Raw genomic sequence first — 24116 nt, forward strand, 5'->3', positions numbered from 1 at the left:
ACCAGTACATCCATATTTTGCTTAGCATTCCAAGGCCACGTTGCTAAGTCAGTATATAATCAATAAATGACAGGTTACTGAGAAAGGAAAGAGCCACATCAGACTGACAACATATGACATCAAAGTTATGTCACAGTTAACAATAAAAATAGGATTTTTATCACTAATTGTGGACTATCGGGAAAATAAATCATTTCTGTGGTACTAAACTTAGTGTTTATCAAGCCTTCTAATTTTGCTCTATTCAAGTAGTTACGATAGGTGGGTAAATACAGGTCTGGATGAAAAGAGGGTTTCAAAACTCACTCTGGGAGGCATGTCTTATCTACAGGGACTGAGTCAGTTGTCATATTAGAGAGGTCACACTCGACTCCGGGAGGGAAGGGCCTGGACAGAGTGTTTCACAACAACAGGACGAGCCCAGGGTGACGGCACACGTGTGTTCACATACTCCAGAGGGTGGTTTTATTCTGAGGAGTTCCTGTAGTTATAGATGCTACTGAATGCTGCTTCAGGGGACTGGAAAACTGGATCTGTTTTATGGAGTTAAGAGCTGTCTCCGCCTTCCAACAAACATCTTTCATTAGACTTGAAAGAACTGGAAATTTCCTGTACAAGCTAAGCAGATGTTTGGTCTCCCTTTCTTGTTTTTAAACAAGAAAGTTAACTAAGTAAGATCCAGCAAGTACTGTGTGTTGCCATGTTTGTCCTTACCTGCTGAGTGGGTCTGACAAGGGTTCGGCTTCTAAATGCCGGACCAGTACCGCTGCTACCAGCAGGGCTGGCTCTCTTGCGGGCAGTGGACTGTGAGACAGCGTCCTTAATTCAGCCCCTCATGCAACCTGTATCAGGCATTCTGACTCTTCAAGTAAGTATTAATGACTCGTGACTTTGTAGGTACAACCAAAGTAGCCAGAAATAGAAATCTGGTGGTTTTTCTTCAAATAGCGATACGCACTATTTCCACGTGAGGTGCTGTCACTACGGCAGGGCTGGACGACCCAGCAGGAGGCGGACTCTTAACTGCTCGAAGCACTTCCTGCTTTTGAACATTCAATAGTAAGTAAGACCTTTAACAGTCAGTTATTTGAAATACCCAGCTGAATTAAAATACAAAACCGTAAGATGGTCCATATTTGACTACATTTTTTTTTTTCTTTACAGCAGTGATGTCTGAGTGGTCTTTTTAACCCGGATGTCATCTGTAGCTGTCAGAAGAGGTGACTGCCATCTCTAACGATGAGTTGACAATCTCCTCTTCCGCAGGGACTCAAATATTTCTCTCTGTAAACATGCAACATGCTATTGATAATATCAGCTTCCAAGCCAAACCTCATTTTGTCATTACCGTGAAAATATGAGAAAATAGACGCGATACAGTAGGTAACTTGGCACAGATACAAAGTGAGTTGTGACCACATTGTTAACATCAGCGCATGTCATCTGTGCAGACGCCGTGAGGACGAGCAGGGCGTGTCAGATGAGCGTGACAGAGGGCCGCTAGCCAGGGACAGTGGCTTCTTGGTGAACCTAAAGGCCCTTCATGCATTTGACGATCAAATCAAAATGTACTTACGTGTGTTTCAGAATTCCTGGAAAATGACTTTTGGGGGAGAAAACGCTGCTTTTTTTAGTAAGGAAAGCTTCCAGCTCGTTTTCCTTTGTTTTATACTAAAGTCACAGCCGCTTCTCAGCCACCCCAGCCACGCCTGTGGCTTTATTTGCACTCGGCACCTTCCAGGGCCCCGGAGTGATGGGCGCTTTCCTGGCTGGGGAGCCGCGTTCAGGTCTGAGCCCGCCGCTCTCTCGGCTTCTGTCCCCTTCTGTCCTGTTTAAAGCCATTCTCTCCGCTGGGTCCGCCTTCGCCTTCCTGTCTAATGTCTTGACACCATCTCCCATTTTTTCTTTGCCGGAACTCGCTCCCCCGAAGGTGGCCCTCTGTCCTTTTTCAGCGTCAGATGCTCCTCTGCTGCTGCTGTGACTCGTCTCTTTGGAGGGAAGGGGCGCGTCGTCCGTCCTCTTGCTTTTTTTCTCCGGAGACCTGGTTCTGCTTTTCCCAGACTGCCCCTGCCTGGGCTCCTTCCTGGCGACAGCCGCCTTTTCTGTGCCATCCGAGACGCGCTCAGCACTGTCGCCAGCGCGGGGCCCTGCTCCACGACTCTCGGCCTCGGGAAATTGGCCTTCCCTGCGCGGCTGGTCTTGACTGCCCTCCGCTCTCTGCTGCTGCTTTGGGCTTGAAGAGCGTCCTCTGCTTTTTCCTGCGCGATCGTGTCCAGGCCCCGCCCTGGGGCTGACCTGCCAGCTTTTCTTCTCCCCTTTCCTGGGGCTGAGTGACCGGTCCCTGGGCCTCCTTTTGGGGTCATTTTTGAGAGGGCCAGGAACCTTTTCTAAATGTTCCTCTGAATAGCGACTGGCTGGCTTCTTGGGACTCGCAGACCTGCCCCTGCGGGTAACGCCGTTTTCTACTTTTAAGAGGTTTTTCTTGTCACTGTGCCCGTGAGTGCTGGGTGGGTCCCTTTTACTCACATTCTTCTGGAGGGGAGACGGATGCTTCATATCAGGCTGATCTAAAGTGCTTCTCTTTTCAGGCACCGGGTCCCTGCAGTCCTCGGCCTTGTCACAGACCGGGACTCGCGCTGAAGGGCCCTCGGTTCCTGGCACGTGGGGCTCGTCAAACCCGGAAGCAGGCGGTGGGGGCGGGGCGAGCGGTGACTGTTCATCGTAAATCACGTGTGAAGATGAAGGATGAGGCATCTCCCAATCGCCTAAGAAAAAGGGATTTGAGTGGAACATCGTTAAGGCTTAGAATTACATCTCAGGAGCAGTAAATTGAACTTTGACAGCCATCTGAATTGTTCTGACTGCCTCAACAGTACGAGGAGCTTATAACTAGTTTATGTCTCTCTCTCTAAAGGCAGATGTATGCAGACAGCTATGTTTGATCATCACAGCTAGGTTGTTTATAAGTATTTTTTCCAATTACATGTTATTACGCATCATATATTATCTCACTAAATTCTTTACAAGTTGTAAAGCCCAGTAAAAAGCTTATACTCAGACCAAATGACCTGGTCCAAGCAGCTCACTATTTTCGCTCTTAGCAACGAACACAACTTAAGGGTGCTCCGCCGTCACCCATAAAGGAGACGGGACTGTGGGAACCCCAATGAGGTTCGTGGGCATCTGTAAATAATTTTCGTGCATTAAGCTGTCAAACTTAATGTCAAAAGGAAACTGAAAAGTGCAGAAGATAGAATTAGCTGTATTTAATAGCATCATTTTTAATTCAAAAGAAAAAAAACAAGGAGGAAGTGATTTACAAGACATGCAGATTTACCAAGTCTTTTTAAGGAAAGACCAAGAAAAGCCCTGAAAGCCTTTAATGTTGCTCAGGTTTCACGTAGGAGCACAGCCCGGAAGGAGCCAAACCTGAAGAAGGAAGAGAAAAAGCCTCGGACTAGGTAAAACAATCACAGCGCAGTTAGCAAAGACGTCACCGGGGCATTGGTTTACAAGCAGATGGTGGAAGGTCATACAGTCAGAGAATTACAGGCTGAGCGGGCTGGAGGAGGCCGTGTCTACACCCGTCCCTCGGATGCTCTCTGGGGGGGGGGGGGAGAAACCGCACAGGACAAGCACTCGTGGTGGGACGCCTGAGTTCGAGACTAGTGCACTCACTTGAAACAGGGATTTTTCAAAACCACACAGTAAAACCCAGGAAGTTTACGTTCAGCACAGGAGCACAGACGCGGCAACACCTTTTCTCCAGGTAGGACTACAGCCACTTGTCTGGGACAAGTGACCGTAAAATCCTCCAGTTCTTACGCTTCTCATTAAGAGAAGTGTATCTCGCTACACGAAAGTAACATTTGAAGAGATTTAAAATGTTTTTCATGACATTGAAATCATCTGCGTCTAATGCCCTGGTTTTTACAGGCACGCTTGTTTTCTGTTGGAATTAGTTGATGTATATATTCCATCCCAGTAGCAGCCCCACCCGCAGCCACTTACTTTGTAATATGATTTGTAACTAGTAGTAACTGTGCTGTGTAACTAGCTTTAGGCGACTCTGGTGTTTCCACCCTTGACTTCGCTAGTAACATAGCCCTTGCAGGTAGATATTCCTTCTGCCGACCCCTCCCTAACACGCTCAACTTTTCAGCTGCTGGGAGCTGCTTTTCTCACCGTGGTCAGGTATCAAGCCTGTTCCCGGCCTCAGAAGAAGAAGAACTTTATTCCCACCGGCCTGGATGAGCTCAATTGCGCGAGTATGCGTGATGCCTTGTGTCGGCTCTCCATTGATTTCCACGATCTGGTCACCAACCTAGACGGGGAACATTCACAGGGACAACATGAAACTAGGTGTCTTTCGCCAGGTTTGCTTCTGTCCATCTGGAGTCACTCAGCTTTGCTGAGCGCCTCTTTCATTTGTTCACTAGTTAACTTGCACACAGTGCTGCTGTGCCGGAGCTGAGGACCGGACAGACGGCAGCAACAGGAGGAGACGACGTCTGGTTTTCTCCACTGTACAACAATCCTACATGGGAGAGTCTTATATGGCTGGTAAGCAGGATCTGGGGATCTGGGGATCTTGAAATCAAGAACCAAATGAAACAGTCATAGATTAAACTTCTGAAAAAATTCACCTTGGAGAATATATTAATATGAGTACTATTTAAATCCAATAACTGGCTCACACTTCATTAACTTCAGTGTAAAATGAACTCTAAAAAAACAAATTATAAAAAAACTAGGGATTAAAATAAGACGCCTTAGTACCACTGTTACTAGAAATGCAGTTATATTAAAAGCAAAGGGGAAAATATGGATGAGTCAAGTATAACCGCGAAGGGCCTCATTAAAGATACTGATGGTAGTGATTTCATGCCATATTGAAAATACACTGCAAGGTGCCAAGCACTGAAGGGTGTTGGCTTCAAAACGGAAATGGACAATGGAAAATTACTGAAATTCCAAGAAGTGTTCAAATATTTAGAAGAGCTACTAAAACAAGGCAGGAATAATAAATGAGGAGGACTCATAATTATTCAGTGAAGGTTAGTGGGACAACTATGTCCCCAGGAAAGCCCAGGGGCCCCCTGGCAGCGTGGTCTGGTTTCCTGCTCCGTTAAAGGGGAAGGGTGGGGACGGACCTGCGGCCCCGGGGAGGATTCCGTGAGATGAAACTTGGTCGCACACCAAGCACAGATACATGCTCTGTATCCTCTGCTTTTCCCCAAACAGTTGTCAGTGTGTCTGTAGAAATCAGATTGAACTGCAGTGTAGACTGTACGATGTAAAAACTTCTAGTAAATCTATGAAACGAGTTTGTTGCATCTTATGAAAAACATGAGCATCTCACTTGAAATGGAGGGTATCAGATACAAGATTAATTCGATTTAACAGATAAAGTGGAGAAGAAATGTTTAAAATAAAACCTTATATCTGGAATATATAAGTGAAATGAAAGTTAATGTCCAGAATTCTCTTAAAAAGTGACTGAAGAACAATTTCCATGAGGAAATAAAGATGGCAAATGAGCCCAAGCTGGATTATCCTGCTGATAATTAGTAGAGAAGAGAAAATTCAAGTGTTTGAAGAATGCTTTGGGTATATATTGTAAAACATGATAGAAGTTACAATTAATTTTAATCACATTCTTTGGCTTGTATTAACTGTCCAAACCTGCATGTCTTATTGTTTTAGCACAATAAATTACAATAAAACCTGTAATTGAAAGATTTGCCACCAGGTGTCATTTTTGTTTATAAATCAGGGGAAGAGAGCCATGGCTTTAAGATTTATGGCAGGCAGGCCTGTGCAAAGCCAGGCAGAAAACAGCAGGCTGGGGAGGGAAGTGTAAATAGTCTTTTAAAATGTGGTAAGAATTAAATGAGAAATACATCTTTTGGTAAGGAGAATAAATTCATGTTTAGGTTTGTATTATTAAAAAAGTGTGAAAAAAAAATAAGTGTGGAGGACGGAAGAGAGGAGAGAGATGAAGAAAAAAAAAATAGGAAAACAGGAGGAAGAAGGGATAGAGAAAAATTAGGCTCCTTTAAAAAAAAAAAAAGACTATTTTTAAGGCAGTCTGTTTTTAAAACCTCCACTAAAGATGTAACACTATTATAAAATAACATTTGAACACATTGTTCACATTCTCTCATAACCTGATAAGGAATCAAACATCAGTGGACACTAACTGGGCTTCAAGGACGGCAGACCTGGGTCACAGGCTGAGCCCAGCAAGTGTCCCTGTCCCTGAGCCTCAGCTGTAAATCTGTGAGTGAGGATGATGGCACTGCCCTCAGAAGTTTTGAGACCTACTGTCTGCAAGATAGCGGACTCTTGCTATTTTTGAAGTCTGACTTTGTTCTGTGTTAAGTGTTAAGGCTAATACTACTCCCTAATACAAACTGTTTCCACTCAGCTGATCTCATTAGCTTTGCCCAGAATTTATTTTCTACTAAACTTCAAGCAGATTTAAGGATCAGCTTAAGACTCACTAAATTTACAGATCCTCTTAATGACTCTCAACACCCTTCCGTCTATTTACAAGTTAACATTTTGTTTTAGTGAATTAGTTTGCTAATCGTTTCCTATAACCCAAGTCCTGTCTACCCAGTATAAGTTCTATGTATTAAAAATAATTCATTAGAAGTATGATCAATCTCTTCTCCACTTCCGACAAAGACCTGCGAGCACGTACTACGAGTATCCAGGCACCGTGCCAGGTGCCGAAGACGCCGCACTGACGGAAAAGGAACACCGTACAGCACAGAGGGCGGGCAGAGGAAACGACGCCCGGGGGTTGGAAAGGGGTCTGGCACGCGCCTGCCTCAGGTTTCAGCAATGGGAGACTTTGCTTCTCAGATTCGAGAGCTTTCCGCGTTTCCTTTCATCAACCATCTTCTGAAGTTTCCAGTCTGGAGCCAAACTAAAGAGAGAGACAGAAGCCAACTCACGTGGATCCTGCCGTCCTTGATGGCGGGCCCGTCCTCGGCGAGGCGCAGGATGAACAGCCCCATGTTGTACTCCTTTCCCCCGCGGAGGCTGAACCCGAAGCCCCGGGGGCCTCTCTCCAGCTCCACGGGGTAGCAGCCCAGGCTCTGCAGACAAGTGTGGGGAGAGTTTGCACGGGCTGCTTTGTTTGCGGCGTGAGAACTTTCATAGCAGGGGGGTGGGACTTAGCTACACGCCCAATGTGCGTCTGGACATCATAGGAAGGAATGGGTGTTTCAGCGGAAGGACCGCGTGATCTAAGTGTAGCCTGAATGTGGAGAGTACAAGTCCTCTCTGCTAGCTGGCCAATGTGCAATGGAGCAGAGAACAGAATTTTGGGATGTGCTTCCTTTAAGTAGATTCTGACTAATTTTCCTGAAAACAAAACATAATGAAACAAAAAACAAAACCTCAAAAAAACCCCCCAATCCCTACTCTGGTGAACTCACACACTGCTCCTCGTAAGTATTTAACCAAGGGTCCAAATTTCTTCAACTGTTGGGCAAACTTCTTTCACCCTACATTCTCTCCTGGAAGCTTACAGAACACCAAACACACAGTAGGGCCTCAAGAATGATTGATTCGAAAACAAATTTATCTGATTTGCAATAAAAATTCACCAGAGCTAGAAACTCACCAAATGAGAAAAACAACCGAGCAGTTTGCGTCTGGGGTGGGGGCTGGGGGCACCGTACCTGGTTGTGCCGACTGCCCACGATGGAGATCACTGCGGTGTCGGGCTGCGCCAGGTGCTTGTGGTCAGACCACGAGTGTCTGTAAGAAGAGACGTCTTTTCCGATCTCGCCTTCCAGGGCACTCCTACAAGAGAAGAATCAAGGCTCTCTGAACTGAGCAAACAGAAAACAGGCTAAAAGGAAAGGCAGGTTCATTTCATTTTTTTAGAAGCTGGACCCGGCCATTCTCATCCGCCAGACCGCTATAGACAGATGGTGTCCCGAACCAGAGATGCTGGGCGTGAACCGGGTGGCTCACTCCAGCAGAGCTTTGAGTCTGTGAGCGTCCTGGCCTGTTTGTTTTTGTTGTGAGGGCGTCTCAGGGCAGCTCATATCAAGGAAACTGCACTCAAGCAACAACCCGAGGGCGCAGAGGCTGACCTTGTCACACAGGGCGCTCCTGTGGTGCCGGCGCCCATGAAGATGCTATGCTGAACTTCTAGAAATCTAATTTTTGTTTTATGGCCAATATTTTCAACAAAAGAGGAAAGAAATAGATACAAATATTGCTCTGCTTTGCTCAGGTCATCTGAGAAGACCGCAACCTTTGTGGTCGGGGCTTCCCTCCCAAAGTCAGGACCAAGAGCAGAAGCAGAGGCACCGTGGCTGTTTTCTCATCCCCGCTCGTGGGTGTGAAGGGATGATGAGGCCATGCCCAGAGGTGGCTGGCCCGGGGGCTGGCGGGAACAGGGAAGGCCCCCAAAGGTGGAAAATGCAAGAGCTCTGCGCTCACTCAGCAGCTGTTTCTACATCACTGTGGGGCCCGGGTGGGGGGGTGAGTGGGGTGGGGTGGGGGGGTGGAGATGAGGAGAGAATAATGCGGAAACCTGAGAACAGCCCCACCTGTCTCCAGGTATGTGGTTGGCCTGTGACTGTCCCAGGGGCCTGTGCTGCAGGGCGGGGCTTTGCCTGGCTGAGTTTGTGCCCGATGGTGGACCATGATGCTCTGTTCAAATGAGAAAACAATAGAAAGAAACATCTGTGCATAAAAATGTGAAGGTCAAGAGGATCTATGAAAACGAGACAATAACAAATGGCTGCTGCTTTACCGACTTCTGCTTTTTCGTGGACAGCGTGGTTATCAGCAGTCTGAAAATGAAACATGACCACCTTTTTCCCTGTGTCTTTTGATACTGTTTATGTTTGAAGAGAACAGGAGTCATATTCTTACTACACACACTTTCCCTCTTCCACCTCTGTTTGGCTTATCCATACAACAGGAAAATCAGAAATAAACACACTCAAGAGTAATACTACATTGAGGACAGAACTCCACGAACTATCTTGTAGCCCATTCATTCTGTGGCTTTCCAGGGCACACTCCCCATGATTGTAAACCACTAGATGACAATGACAGGCCTCAGGAATGCTGGAACGGGCCCGTCTGCAAATTGCACGCACATCTTTGAACTGCATCTTTGCAGTTATCTCGGCTGGCGCTGAATACCAACAACAAACTTACAAAATCATCCCCAGTGTTGACAAATGTTTATAAAGATTTTCCTGCTTCTGTTTTCTAAGAGCACAAATACAGGTGAAAAAAGGAAACACTGTCTCTGAATCTTTTGCAACAGCTTCAGATCTGTTGTTTTTTGAAGGCACATTTGGTAATGAAGCATTGCATCTAGAAACAGATGACGAGCCATGGGAGATGACAGTTAAAAGACTTTTCAGGCTGCCCGACTCATATTTTTAAAGCTGAAAAGTCCTAATGTTTTATGTCATCGAAATACCAAACACAAGATATTTAAAATATCAGAGAGAGAGAGTCTCGCTTAGTGATTAAGAGCATGAACCCTGAAGCAAGATTGATGAGGCTTCAGCTTGACCCCATCATTAACTACTTTGTGCTCTTAAACTACTTAAATTCTGTGCTTCTAATCACCTCATCTATACAAAGGGAGTCAAAGCTACTTTGTGGGGTTGCTGTGAGCAGTAAATGAGCTGATAAAAGTACATGTTAAGAACAGTTGTCTGACATCTCATATTCACTATATAAATATTTCCGTTATCATTATTGTCATTATAATCATCAAAATGATAAGCTCACAAGTATACAGTCTAAAATATTTACCTTTTTTAACAAAAATGCTTGATGCAGATGCCATTTTTAGATTAGAACAGTGGAAACGGATATAAACTGAGTCTTGGAACATAACAGATAAAAACCGACGTTGAAGACTAGGGATATGCATGTATAGGAAATAATTTCTATTGAGGAAGCTGAAATTTCAGGCCTTACTACATGCATCAATATTTTATGGCTTGGGTTAAATTTCTCTTCAAAGTTCTTGGAACTAAAAACCTGGATAAATTATATTTAAGAACTTCTTGCAATTGAGCTAGAGCAGCGGTTCTCAACCTGTGGGTCGCGACCCCAGCGGGGTCGCCTAAAGCCATCGGAAAATATATAATGCATATCAGGTATTTACATTTCGAATCATAACTGTAGCAAAATTACAGTTATGAAGTAGCCACCAAAATTATTTTTTGGTTTGGGGTCACCGCAACATGAGGAACTGTATTGCGGGGTCACGGCATTAGAAAGGTTGAGAACCACTGAGCTAGAGACTACTCTGAAAACACAGGCAAGAGTATGGAGAGCAGGAGGAGTCAAGGTTCGTGGTCAAGCTGTGGCCACCCCTGCAGGTTTCTAAGGCTTCGACTCGGGCTGCTGGGCTGTCTGCATGGGTTTCCACAACGTGTACCAGACGTAGAGACAGAGGGCCAACCTTTGCAGAGCTTAGTCAAGGGTTGTCTTTCCTCTTTAAAATCAAGTGTTCCAGGAAGGAAGAGTAGAATATGAACTTCTGGGGGGTGGAGGGGGTGGCCTGCAAATTTCTCTGTTGCTCTTATAGGAAATAACTTTATTTTCCTAATTAGACGAAATTACTCACATTGGCCTCCTTACTGGTCTCCTTGCCGTTGATTTTATCTCCACTGTGCCTCCTGCATTGCAGTCCTGGCACATACATTGACACACACACTGCCTTGCTTAAAAATCTCTTAACTTTTAATTGTATACCTGAAGCCTATATAATTTTATTAACCAATGTTACTCTAATAAATTCAATAAAAAAGAAAAAAAATCTGTTCCCTTTTTATGGCTAAGATACTATTTAAACTTGTCACCTGGGCACCCTTGCCTTTCCACTTCGCCTCCTGTTCCAAATGTCACCTCCTCTGTCAAATGGTCCCTGGTTCCGGAAGCCCAGTTTTCACAGCATTTAACACAGTGTTCCAGAGCTAGGTGAACACCTGTCTCCCCTGCTAGACTGTGAACTCCCTGACTGAAGGAATCACACCTCATTTGTCTTCCTATTCCCAAAAGTCCTTCGACCTTTGTGTACGGAGTATTTCCATTTCAAGGTACTGACCTCTAAACTTGGGAGTCCACTATAGAGTTGAATTCTGTCACTAAACTCATGGTTAGTATTAAGGGACTGGAACCTAATGGAAATAATTCCATCTGTGAACAAGACTGGAAGACACCTGTCCCTTTGTGTGAGTTCAGTAGATCATGTTCTGCCTTATCACTGGTGGGGCTAGAGCACTGGGTGTGAAGTTTCGGAACAGGACAGTAAAATAAACTGCCCAATCTCAGGTTTTCCTCTGCCCCCTTCCCCCTGGACGAGATGTCACTAGAGGCAGACGGCGCCACAAATATTATTCTTTCTGTTACATGGTTTTCGTTGTCCTTGTCAAGGTTAAATAAAACTTTCTGTCATTGCTATTCTTTTCATTTTGTTATTCTTTTCATTTTTAGTCATCCAAATTATTTCTGTTAAAAGCTATTCTACTTCTCAAAGTTAAATATTTATTCTGAGATGTCAAACAGGCTTGTGTTCTCTCTGAGTTTTATCTGCAATTTCTTCAACTAGTAAAGCAATAGGTTAAGTGTCCTTTGCCCTCAATGATCACTGAACTTTCTCTGGAGTTTCTGTACATAACTACTTAGGAAAAAATGTATTATTATCAAAGATAAATACAAAATCCCATAGTTAAACTGTAAGTGACAATGTATTGGTAATCATCTTTACCAAGAATAAATACCCTATGAGAGAACTTTCCAGAACTCTATTAAAGAACATAAAAGATGATCTAAATATTTGGAGACATTCCATGCTCTTGGGTGGGATGACTTAATATTTAAAGGTATATATTTTCCCAAAGTTAATATGTAGTTAACATATATTCCAATAAAAAATATATTCCAATAAAAATTGCAGTTGGATTTTTTTGAAGGAGCTTAATAATTTGCTTTAAAATTTTATATGGAAAAGTTTCATCACTATCCAGAGTATTTGGAACACGAGAAGGGTTGGGGAAAGATGTGCCTTAACAGAGACTAGGATGTGCCAGAAAGTTACAGATTAATATATATATTAACACACTCGAAAAACATTATATGTGAATTAGCCCAAGAACAGATAAATCAATAGAACAGAATACAAAGCTTGGAGATTCATGCTTAAAGGGGTCATTAGTAGGCCCTGGCCAAGTGGCTCAGTATATAGAGTGTTGTCCCAGCCTGCAGAGGTCACAGGTTTGATCCCCGGTCAGGTCATGTATGAGAAGCAACCAATGAGCATACAATCAAATGGAGTGACTAAGTGGAACAACAAACTGATGCTTCTCTCTATCTCTCCCTTTCCTCCTCTCTTTCCTTTCTCTCAAATCAATGGAAAAATTTTAAAAAGAGGGAGAGAGTTAATAACACAGATGGCGGCCCTGGCCGGTTGGCTCAGCGGTAGAGTGTCGGCCTAGCGTGCAGGGGACCCGGGTTCGATTCCCGGCCAGGGCACAAAGGAGAGGCGCCCATTTGCTTCTCCACCCCTCCGCCGCGCCTTCCTCTCTGTCTCTCTCTTCCCCTCCCGCAGCCGGGGCTCCATTGGAGCAGAGATGGCCCGGGCGCTGGGGATGGCTCTGTGGCCTCTGCCTCAGGCGCTAGAGTGGCTCTGGTTGCAACATGGCGACGCCCAGGATGGGCAGAGCATCGCCCCCTGGTGGGCAGAGCGTCGCCCCATGGTGGGCGTGCCGGGTGGATCCGGGTTGGGCGCATGCGGGAGTCTGTTGGACTATCTCTCCCTGTTTCCAGCTTCAGAGAAATGCAAAAAAAAAAAAATAATAATAAAATAAAATAATAACACAGATGGCTCCACATATGAATAAGGAAAAGGAATACTATCTAATAGCCAGTGCTAGAAAAACTGGCTCACTGTAAGAAAAAACCAGATCCCTTCTAAAACTACATAAAGGGAGGCTCCAGATGGATTAAAGGCCTAAATGCAAAATTATAAATCTAATACACCGGTGGTTTTCAACCCTTTTGCACTTGGGGATGGGTGAAAATAGAATTATTTTGGGGACCGCTAAGGCAGAAATCAACCCGAGCATAAGCAAATTTGACTAAGATCATTGGGTCTGTAATCTTCATACAGCATCAGGATGGCTGTCTTTTTTGGAAAATGGCATGAAATGTTTGGTGGCCCGGTCTGCGGAACAGTGGTTGAAAAACATGTAACAGATGACATGGTAAGAGAAAAATCTCTGTGACACAGGGTGAGGAAGGATAATTTTCCTTAAATAAAACTTCAAAAGCACAAGTCACCAGGTAAAAATTTTATGTGGATTTGTTTGATTACATGTAACTAAGACTCTCTGCATAATGAAGGGCACCATGTCAAAAGTTAACAGATGACAGGGAAAGATATTTGTACTTTCTAAAATTAAATTGGACTAATGCCTATATAATTCATAACTACTCATTACATATCAATGAGAAAAAGACAGAAGTTCCGCAGGAAAAATGCATAAAGGATGTGAGGAAGCAATTCACAAGAGCGAAAAAAAAACCTCTAAAAAACAAGCATCTAATCAGAGAAATGCAAATTAAATACCAACAAGATAACAGTTTCCAAACTTGAGCCAGCTGAAAAGCTGGATAGTGCCAAGCACTGGTGGGTGTGAAGGTACAGGAACCCTCAGTGTTCCGCCTGTGGGAGTTCAGGGGACGCAGCGATTATGGAGGACAGTGTGACAGTGCTCGGTCAGACGAAGCATGTGTAGATGGCGTATGTTCTCATCAAGCAATTCACTGCAAGAAATTCTCAGTTTTATAAGGTACACATATGAGGGTCTATCAGGACAGTTTGTGATAATGTCGAGTTGGAGACAATATGGCTTTTGAGGGTGGGGTGGACACGTAATATGTGGTAAATACACATTTTAAAAACCTGTCAAGCAGTTAAAAGCTATTGATTATGCTCACCCAGCAACATGGATCAGTCTTAAATATACATGAGGCTATGATACCAAAAGCACAAGCAACCAAAGATCTATATCTACATCTAATAAGGATCTAGTATCAGAATATATAAAGAAATCTTATAATTCAACCAAAAGACAACCTGATTAAGTGAGCAAAGGCTTTAAACAGACACTTCTCTGAAGAAGATACACAAACGTCCAGCAGCACGTGGAGGGCCACTCAGTATCACTAGCCATCAGGGAAACTAAAATAAAAACCACAGTGAGGCACTGCTCACCAGAATGGCTAGAATAAAAAGATAAAAACAAAGAAAATATACATTGGTGAGGATGTGAGAAATTGGAAGCCTCATGCACTGCTGGCGGGACTAGAAAACGGAGCTAACAGTGGAAAACAATTTGACAGTTCCTCGGAAAGTTACACAATTACCATGCCCCAGCAGTTCCGCTCCCAGGCAAGTACCCAAGGGAAGTGAAAACACATCTGTAGAGAAACCTGTACACTGCTGTTCACCGCATTACTCACAATAGTAAAAGAAAGAAAAAAGAAAAAGAAATAACTCAAGTGTTGCATTGTGGGTAATGCCAAGACACAGAGATAGTCACAAGTCTCGAATATGTTTGAGAGGTTTTATTTATTTATTTATTTATTTATTTTACAGAGACAGAGAGTCAGAGAGAGGGATAGATAGATAGGGACAGATAGGAACGGAGAGAGATGGGAAGCATCAATCATCAGTTTTTCACTGCAACACCTTAGTTGTTCATTGATTGCTTTCTCATATGTGCCTTGACCGTGAGCCTTCAGCAGACCGAGTAACCCCTTGCTCGAGCCAGTGACCTTGGGTCCAAGTTGGTGAGCTTTGCTCAAACCAGATGAGCCCGCGCTCAAGCTGGCGACCTCAGGGTCTCGGACCTGGGTCCTCCGCATCACAGTCTGACGTTCTATCCACTGCACCACTGCCTGGTCAGGCTGTTTGAGAGTTTTATACCAGACTGGACATACATAGGTTTGGGCACTTGGTTAATCATTTCCCTGGCAAAATAAACACAAATATTAAATGCTATCTTGGAAAAGGAGACAAGGAGGATGATGGGAACAAGCCTTTCTTTCGCCAGGTCTTATCCATCATAGGGAGTGGCTGGTGGAGCACAGAGGAGGGGTGCGGGGGAAGGAGGAGGGGAGAGGGGGGAGGGGTGGCACAGCCGCTCCAGGCGCTGATCTGAACGTGATTTCTGAAGGCAGCGCTGTTCTGTAAATACCCACTTGACATTAGTGCAGTTGGTAGGTTTCACACCAAGTACAATGAGAAATTCAGAAGACTTACACACTCTCTGGGATTTTTATGAACAGAAGAGAGACGTCATATTTTTTTTTCTGAGAAAAATAAGAGATTCTAAATGCTTCCACTGAATAAAACTCACAGTATAATAAGCTAAAGTACAATCACTGAAATGTGATTGTGGTTTAAGAGGCTGCACCCACACATAAAATACTTTTTAAAGAAAAACGACCAAGACAGCCTCTCAGAGAAAACACCATGAACAATAATGGGTAATTTGGGGGCGGAGGGCTCCTGAGAGAAAGAAGTGGTCTCCTGAGACTAAACTTCCAGTCTCCACGCCACTCACCATGTGGCTCATGGGTCAGAGAGCAACAGGGTGTGTACAGACGTTGAGAGTAAGAATCTACAACATTTTATAACACTTTGACAGTAATTTAACGTCTTTGTTTTTCATTTAGTTGTTATTATATTTCACAAAAAATGCTGTCTGTGACGGACGGGAAAATAACCACCAGCCCTTTCCTATAGATGGTTCGAGAAACACTGACGGACACTCCTGCCAGCTCCACCCACTCCTTCTAGCAGCTTCCAGACTAGGCACGCCATGCAGGGTGATGTAAGTGCCCTGGATATATCATTTTCAGAACAACCCTGAAGTGTTACTTCTTATGGTACTGAGGCCCACTTTTCTTTTTGGGTCACAGAATGAATTTAAAGCTGAAAAGTAGGTTCGAGAGATAATAGTAAATAAAGAAAATGAGATAAAGAAATTTGACCAAAATCACATTAAGTGAAACTAATTCTTCATTCAGAAAAATATTTTAATTGACCACTTGCTATATGCCTAACATTGCATTAGACCTGTGGGATTTATCAATGAACATCTTAAAATCTCTAGTGTCACGAGTTTACGACTTGACATTCTGGTGGTGGAGGTGACAGCAAAGGGTTCCACGATCCCAGCAGAGATCAGTGCCATGCAGAACAGCACAGCGTAGACTGGGAAGAGAATGGTGCCCACCTATGGACTCGTGTGAGCGTTGTATGAGTTAATCGATTTAAAGCCTTTAAAGACAGTACTGGCCACAGCCAGTGTTAATTAAATACTATTATTACTTCCTTAGGTGGTGAGATTTCGGCAGAGCCCTGAATGGGGGAGCCCGTGTGGTCAAATAATGATGACTGTCATCAGATGAGCACCTTGGAGAATTTATGCAGATTATGCACACTTTCACTCTTATTCTTCACAATGATCCTGAAATAGGTATTATTATTCCTGTTCTATAGTTAAAAAGCCAAAGGGCGGAAACGCTAAGTGGTGCTCAAAGTCATACGAGCAGCTGACAGTGTCGGTGAGCGCTGTCAAAGCCTCGCTTCTCCTGCTGGGTTTCTGTCGCCTCTGCCTGGGCTCAGGAGGCACCGTGCAGCTCCACTGACTTTTACTCTGTTCATTCATTCGATCGTTTGCTTTTCATTTACTCACTCCTTCATTCAAAAACTAACTGGGCACCTAACCTACTAAGTATCATCTGCAATTGGTTATATATATATATATATATATATATATATATATATATATATATATATATATATATATATATATTTTACCTTCAAAAACCAGATAATCCTTTTTAAAAGCAAGACAGTTATGTAAGAATGGTACTCTGGATCATAGGGATAAGGAGGCCGCAGTTGGGGGGGGGGCGCAGAGGCGTGCTCAGGAGAGGGTCTGAGAAGAACACTGGGAGGCAGATCAGAAAGGCAGGTGGGAGCAAAATTATAAAAAACCACCCTTCTGTGCAAAGAGGGGGCTGCGCCGGAGCACCCACGAGGGTTTGAGGAGGGGTCCCCGAGAGGGGCCAAGTCCTGCAGAGTGTAGAGCAGTGACAGGGAGGTCACAGGGCCCTAGATCCAGGACCTGCAGTGGGCAGCCCGGAGAACGCCCGTCCGATCAAGGACCCTGGACAGAAAGCAGGTTTCTGTAACACCTTAGACCCAAACGTATGACAGGGGACAGTGTATGACAGGGGACAGTGTATGACAGGGGACAGCAGGAGGAAAAAGCAGGGAAGCATTGAGAAGGAACAGACCCGAAGCCTACTGGACTGGAAGACCCCGGGGAGGGGACGGGACATGAATACACACTGCAGTGTAAGCCATTTTAATATGCAAGACTGGCCCTTCAGAATTCTGCTGTTTGTGGCTTCAACTCATTAGCTTTACAAAATGAGGAAAAATGAGATGAGTGTTATGTAATGGTCACCTTGTAATTCATCAACAAAGAATATGAATGGCTGCTATTCAAAATGGTTCCTAATTAGAAAGACCTAATGATCAAAAGACAACAGCAATCAAAGCAGGACACTGGTGCGTGCATGCCTCATGTACGCCCCACTCCGGCCGTTCCCACCCCCTGCCCCCCACGCACAAGGCAGCTCTGAGCAGAACATAGCCTGTGGGCCCACAGGAGGACTTCCAGGGCCCTCTGGGCACTCCTCAGGGACGGTCTCTCACTCACGCAGAGACATCGGCCATTATTCTAGAAGAAAAGATCTGAAAAGTCTCAGCAATCTCTTTCATTTCTCTGGCACATAAATGTTCTCTGTGCCCCTTCGATCCCCTGGGGAAGCTCGGTCTACTGGTCCCTTACCTTCTTCAGCGATGACCGTCAGTGTGACAGTGACGCCGGCATCCTTGATCAGCTGAACAATATTGTCATGGGACAGTTCGATGATGGACTGCCCATTCACTGCTGAGATGTGGTCCCCAACCTTCAGCTTCCCACAGCGGTCGGCGGGGCTTCCCTCTATGACTCGGCCAATTTTATGAGGAATGACTGTAAGAAAAATCCCCAGGCTTTTCAGTTATTTAAGATATCTGCTAGTGTTGGATTTGTCATCATCATTATTTGAAAATTCAACATATCAAAAAAATTCCTTTAAAAATACAGTAAAATGCATGACCTGTAAGCATCCTAACCGGACGCAGCTGTTCCCATCTCTCTTCTCTTTGGGCCACATGCCTTCTCTTTAGGTAGGCCTCTTTGCTGCGTACCATTTACCATAAACAAAATGTACACCTCTTTGCTGCGTACCATTTACCATAAACCTTTTCCCAGTTTTTCCACTGTTCTCCTAATACTCCTGTTTAAAGACTACCGACCTCACTGAGCCTGACAACAGTCTCTCTCTGATCTGCTGTTTCTTGTCTGATGTTGGTATCCAGGCTGTCACATTCCCGGCTATTTCAGAAACTGATCAATGAGACCATCTTCGGCTCTTGACTCCCACAAGGGACCTTGTAAATAAGTGCAGTTCAAACTCAAGTTGAGGGCGCAGTTGTTCTTGGTCAGAAATCCGGGGACAATGAAAGGACTGACCATTGAAATGAATCATACTTAGTAGGAGAGTAAAATTAACTCTTTTATTTAGGCCTTTAGATCTTTTTTAAAACTAGAAAAGCTGAGTGGAATTAGAACATTAATGTTTTATGTTCATATTTTTTGGTTCATGGGTAAAATCCTACCCCAATGTACAAAGCTGAGCCTAAGTAAGCCGTTTCCATAGACTCTGTGAGGTTCTACTAGAAACTCTACTAGCTCATCATGCTAAAGGCTTTCCTGACTATTAAAACACTGGCTGTTATTATGGCTTAAAATGCGTTCTCAGACACTCAGGAATCTTGCCTGAGTATGTGCACCATTTGCTAAGGGCCATTTCTATTAAGACACAAATGACCCTCTTATGTTCTCCAAGAAGTGTCTTACCTAGGTCAGTAAACTATCAGGCACTTGGGCTCCTGCTGACTACTGATTGTTATGAAAGGGAACAATTAATATTTTTAATGGCACTGTGATTATGTTTAATTCCCACAGTAAAATGGGCTCCTTGGTATTTCTGAGTCTTATTTGGTGTATTTTAGGGACATTTTAATAAACCTCCCTTTGGAACTGGAAGTTGTTGTTGGCTGTGACTTCGGTCCCCGTGGACGCTGCCATTCCTCGGCTCTTCTCGGACTGATTACACAGCGAGAGATTTTATCTCAAAGTAGAGGAAGTCCGTGTGGGAAGCAAGTGCCTTTTGCTCTGAATTATGTCAGGCACTTATTATGCCGTCTTCCTGACAAACAAAGCAATCAGAAGAGTGCCAGGTGGCGGGAGTTGACTCACTGACGGTACAACAGGTGGCCTATCAGAAACATGGTGACTCACACGGTGGCCCTGTGGTGACTTTCCAAATCAATACCTTAGTTATTCTCCTTCTCAGAAGAGGTTTACTCATACATAGTGTTTGTTCATTCTAGAGCCCCTATGAAGGAAATTATTCAGCTCCGTGGCCCATTGCAAGGGGTTTGTTCAGACCTGGGAAAGCATCACACAGAATTAATCCCTGGAGGCCCAGCGGCTCCTTTCTCATCAGGTGAGCCATGTGGTCAAAAGGAATTGGCCGATTTTAGGACAGGGCTTCCTGGAGGGTTAGCAGTCTGGGTGGGGGACGGTAAACGTGGTCAGACTGTCCTTGCCTTGGCATGTAGAGCCGTACCACCAGATGGTCAAAGATAGCAAACAGACCAGTAGAAAGATAGCTTCTGAACATTCTCGGAATGAACTGGGGAGTGTGCATGGTAACCCCGTTGGGTGCATGTAACTAGGGAAAGTCTGAAGCCTGCCTGGGTTTCGCTGGCACACAAAGTCTACAGACATTTGCCATAAAGTCAGTTTATCCATCTTCATCCATCTCTGGGTCAGTCTGTCCCGCAGACTGGCTTGCCCAGCTTCTGAGATCACTTTAGTGCTCTTAAAACATTTCACTTCAGGAAAAGAAAGGACAGTAACTGGAAACATCCCCTTCTCAAAGAAATCAACCAGAACTGAAAAGTATATGAGAAAGAGGAACACGAAAACTTCTGAAGAACTGGAAAGGCAAAAACTAGCCCAGCCCTTTCCATCTGAAGTAGAAATCTCTTCTAAGTACTCCATCCATTCAGCACCTGTTCCAGCCAGGTCCGGGGCAATACAGGTGCTTGACCTGGATCCCTGACTTTTGAAAAAGTCAATGGTAGGGAATCTCAGAACTTTCTAACAAGTATTAGAGATGCTCTTGGGAACCTTTCTTGTGACAAATGTCACTAGAAAATACATTTTAATCAAAAGGAAAAAATATACTGAGCAGAATATCAATCTATACCAAAACAAGGTCCTTAAAGAATGATCCGTTCGGACAGACAGGTTCCCCGCCTTGTCAAGGATGCTAAAACTCTTCCAAACCAAGCCTTCCCTGTTACATAGTCGGAAGCACTGGTTCATGTCTGAGCGAAAGCTCCTCATCCCAGCTTATCCTGGGCCCCTTCTTCTGTTGACAAGAGATGAATGGAGTTCCCAGAAGACTGCTTGCAGGGCTCAGCAATTTGTGAGATTGCTAACTAGCATTTCAGTGAAATTAGCAACTTTGGTTTTGCACCATGACCGAAAATCTCAAGTACTTTATATAAAATTCATTGCTAACCTAAGCCTAATTTACCATTCAAGCTGATAATTAATGAGCTGCAAACACTCATTTCCTGCCACACATTAGCTGCAGCCTCAATCTTACATTTTAATTGGGCTTTCTTTCCCATCTCATTATTCAAGCATTAATAAACTTTTAAAAGTTTCTTATAAAAAAAGATCAAGAGACAGTGTCAATTTTATAAACAACGATGACGATAATGGCAGCAGAGGCCAACCCAAGCAACAGCAGCTAACATGTATTGCAGGTCTCGGCTAAGGGCTCCAGTGCATCCTCCCCTTTAATCCTCAGACTCACAGGAGGCAGCAAGTGGAACCGCCATCCCCACTGTACGGTGGAAACTGGAGCTCCTAGAGGGGACGTAATTTGCCCGAGGTCAGACAGCTATTACAAGGGTTAAGCGGGGCTTGAATCCAGGTCTGTCCGACTATGAGGCCCAATACTTAATGAAACCACCTTAAACAGAGATCTACGTTACACAAAGCCATCAAAGTACTAAGCAACAATTTAAACGAATAAGTATAAAAGATTTTAAAATTGTAGATATAAACTAATACAATATACTCAAATAAGAATATATTTAATATTTATTAAAATGTAATATAAAATTTAAATATAATCAAGATAAAAATGTTACACATATTTAAGTAATGCAACTTATTTTACTGAATTCCTCTATATTAGTTTTATGTGAAAATCAACTCTCCACCCTAATTTTTACAGCGCTAGAAAAGGAGTATTTTCAATATAAAAAGTGCTTAGCATCTAGCACACTGAATCACAATCGTACACCATTTTGGTTAATCTGAAAGCCTGGGATTACTGCATGGTATCAGAAGGAGAATTTAATGACCTAAAATGGTTGTTTTTGGAAATCCTGATTTTCAATGCTCTAAGATAAAATCCACCTAAAAGCTGCTTTCTTTAATTTTTCTGAGACAGGCCACATAATCATCCTCACAGCATCAGAGACAGTTCCGGTTCCAAGTGTTACCATAGCAACTGCTTATGGAAAACGGGAAGTAGCCGCAGTGAGCAGTGACCTGATGCTAGAGTAATAACTCATCCGTGTCACGGAGTCTTCATCCTTTACACACTGGTGTTGGTTTCAACAAGGCCCCTGCAAATTCGTTTGGCTTACAACACTTTCCTAGAAGTGCCTGCTTTTTTCACTAAGGTTTTCGTGACCATCTCGTCTAAAAGGATCTCACGACCCAAGAAATAAGCAAATCCACTGGCAAAAGCAAGAAGCATTTTCATGTGATCAAAGATTTTTATCATTGGACTTAGAAAAATAAAGCTACCAGACAAACCAGACCAACACAATACATAAATATTCATTGGTTGGGTCTCATATTCATAATTATTTCTTAGAAACACTATGAAGAGACTAATACTTGATCTGTTGAATCACAATAGCCCTGGACATACTTGAGGTAATTCCTCTTCGTTGAGGGAATATACACATTCATCCTTCACAGATGAGAATATTCTGTTAAACCAGGTTCAGAATATTTAATTTTTAAAGGTTCTGACAAAAGTTTTACCTTTCAATGAAACATACATAAAAGGGAAGAATGTCTCTTATCACTCAGAAAGGTCACTTCAGGGCTAGAATATGGCAATTATTATTAAGTAACACAAAAGGACAGTTTAAGACATATTTGGGTCGAGACTTCTATTAATCTGTTTTGCTTTTCAACTGCTTCTAGCATTTAATTCATTTCTGTATATATGATATCTCATAACAACAAAAACCCTATGTCCGGCCCTGGCCGGTTGGCTCAGCGGTAGAGCGTTGGCCTGGTGTGCAGGAGTCCCGGGTTCAATTCCTGGCCAGGCCACACAGGAGAAGCGCCCATCTGCTTCTCTACCCCTCCCCCTCTCCTTCCTCTCTATCTCTCTCTTCCCCTCCCGCAGCCAAGGCTCCATTGGAGCAAAGATGGCCCGATGCTGGGGATGGCTCTGTGGCCTCTACCTCAGGCGCTAGAATGGCTCTGGATGCAACAGAGCGACGCCCCAGAGGGGCAGAACATCGCCCCCTGGTGGGCATGCCGGGTGGATCCCGGTCGGGCGCATGCGGGAGTCTGACTGCCTCCCCGTTTCCAGCTTCGGAAAAATGAAAAACAAACAAACAAACAAACAAAAAAACCCTATGTCCCCATATTAAAAAAATTCAGCACTAGTAAGTAATTAGGTCCTGTCCCCAATATATTGCCAAATATCATTTTGATGCAAACTAAGCTACTAATACTTATTTTCTGGAACTGAGATGATTTTGTAAACCTGACCCTTAGGAGGTTTGGTTCAGATTACCTAATTTTGAAAATCAAGAAAATACTCATCATTCTTAAGTCTAAGGCCTTTTATGCATAATTCCTAACCAGTTTCATAAACCCCAGTGGGGACTCGGAAACTGAAGTCATCGATAGGGACAACAGGACAGGAAGCCCTTACCTCCTGGAGGCGGCTTGTTTTTGGAGGTGAGGATGACAAAGCCAAACCCTTCGTTTTCCTTTCGTTGCAAGATGACATCGTAGGCCTCCTGGGGCGCAGTCCTGGCCGGGACTTCCCCTCGGTTCAGGCGGGGAGACCCGTTCTGTGTTGAAAGGAAGGCTGGAGAGCTGTCGTCCTCTGGTTGTTTCTCTACAATAAACGTGACCAGTTTTGATATTTCTGGGACATCATCATTTTTGATAACTGAAGTGCTTTTGTGCTCAGCCTTCCACAAAAACTGTAGCCTCTAATTAACAGAATAGAATAGCCCCCCCCCCCCCCCCCCCGGGAGCTCTGGACACAATGTGAGTGCAGATGTAGGCAGCAGCAGTCCGTCTGATGTCTTAAATACCCTTAACATAAACAAGTGGAAAAATACACAATGTTTTCTCACTTTAAAGGGGGCTTCTAAAAATTTCCATGAAACTGGATGGTAAAAAAACTCTTGGACAGTAAGAAAGCTCTTCTTGAAATTGTTCGAATTCCAGAAAGGTTTTTAACCTCCACCAGGAATTGTAACAAAAGTTGATGATAAGAATGACCCAGTAAGCTTCCTTTTAAATATATCAACTTTAAATGTAATTGAGCACAAGGACAGAAGTTTGTGACGTCGGGGAAGTCGTTGCGCCGGGTCAGGGATGCTGCCGGTTACAGGCTGAGGGCAGCGGCCAGCCAGGCCGGATCTGCCTCCCAGAGTGCACTTGACAGCTGCAGTTTCCTGATGGAGATTCCGGGCGAGATAACCAGCAGCAGCTCACAGGCACGACCAGCTGTCCACACCAGCAGCAACCCCCTAGGCAGAGATCAGGCCCCGTGGAATC

General features: G+C 44.1%; 1 protein-coding gene across 4 annotated transcripts in view; it reads right to left on the reverse strand.

The window, feature by feature from the left end:
- Positions 1-911: 911 nt before the first annotated feature.
- MAGI3 (membrane associated guanylate kinase, WW and PDZ domain containing 3) overlaps positions 912-24116 on the reverse strand; it is a 215580-nt gene continuing 192375 nt past the window's right edge. For 2 of the 4 annotated variants that reach the window (XM_066352792.1, XM_066352791.1), the window contains 8 exons: positions 23257-23445; positions 17943-18128; positions 8580-8682; positions 7698-7821; positions 6966-7109; positions 4186-4324; positions 3338-3429; positions 2668-2765 (listed from right to left, as the gene is read on the reverse strand). In XM_066352792.1, coding sequence (XP_066208889.1) covers positions 3380-3429; positions 4186-4324; positions 6966-7109; positions 7698-7821; positions 8580-8682; positions 17943-18128; positions 23257-23445 — 935 coding nt within the window. In that variant the 3' untranslated portion in view covers positions 2668-2765; positions 3338-3379. Of the gene's footprint in view, positions 2766-3337; positions 3430-4185; positions 4325-6965; positions 7110-7697; positions 7822-8579; positions 8683-17942; positions 18129-23256; positions 23446-24116 lie in introns of all 4 variants that reach the window. The other 2 variants (XM_066352789.1, XM_066352788.1) reach the window with 1 other exon arrangement.

The sequence above is a fragment of the Saccopteryx leptura genome, chromosome 11 (genome assembly GCF_036850995.1).
Source record: "Saccopteryx leptura isolate mSacLep1 chromosome 11, mSacLep1_pri_phased_curated, whole genome shotgun sequence".
Classification (NCBI taxonomy): domain Eukaryota; kingdom Metazoa; phylum Chordata; class Mammalia; order Chiroptera; family Emballonuridae; genus Saccopteryx; species Saccopteryx leptura.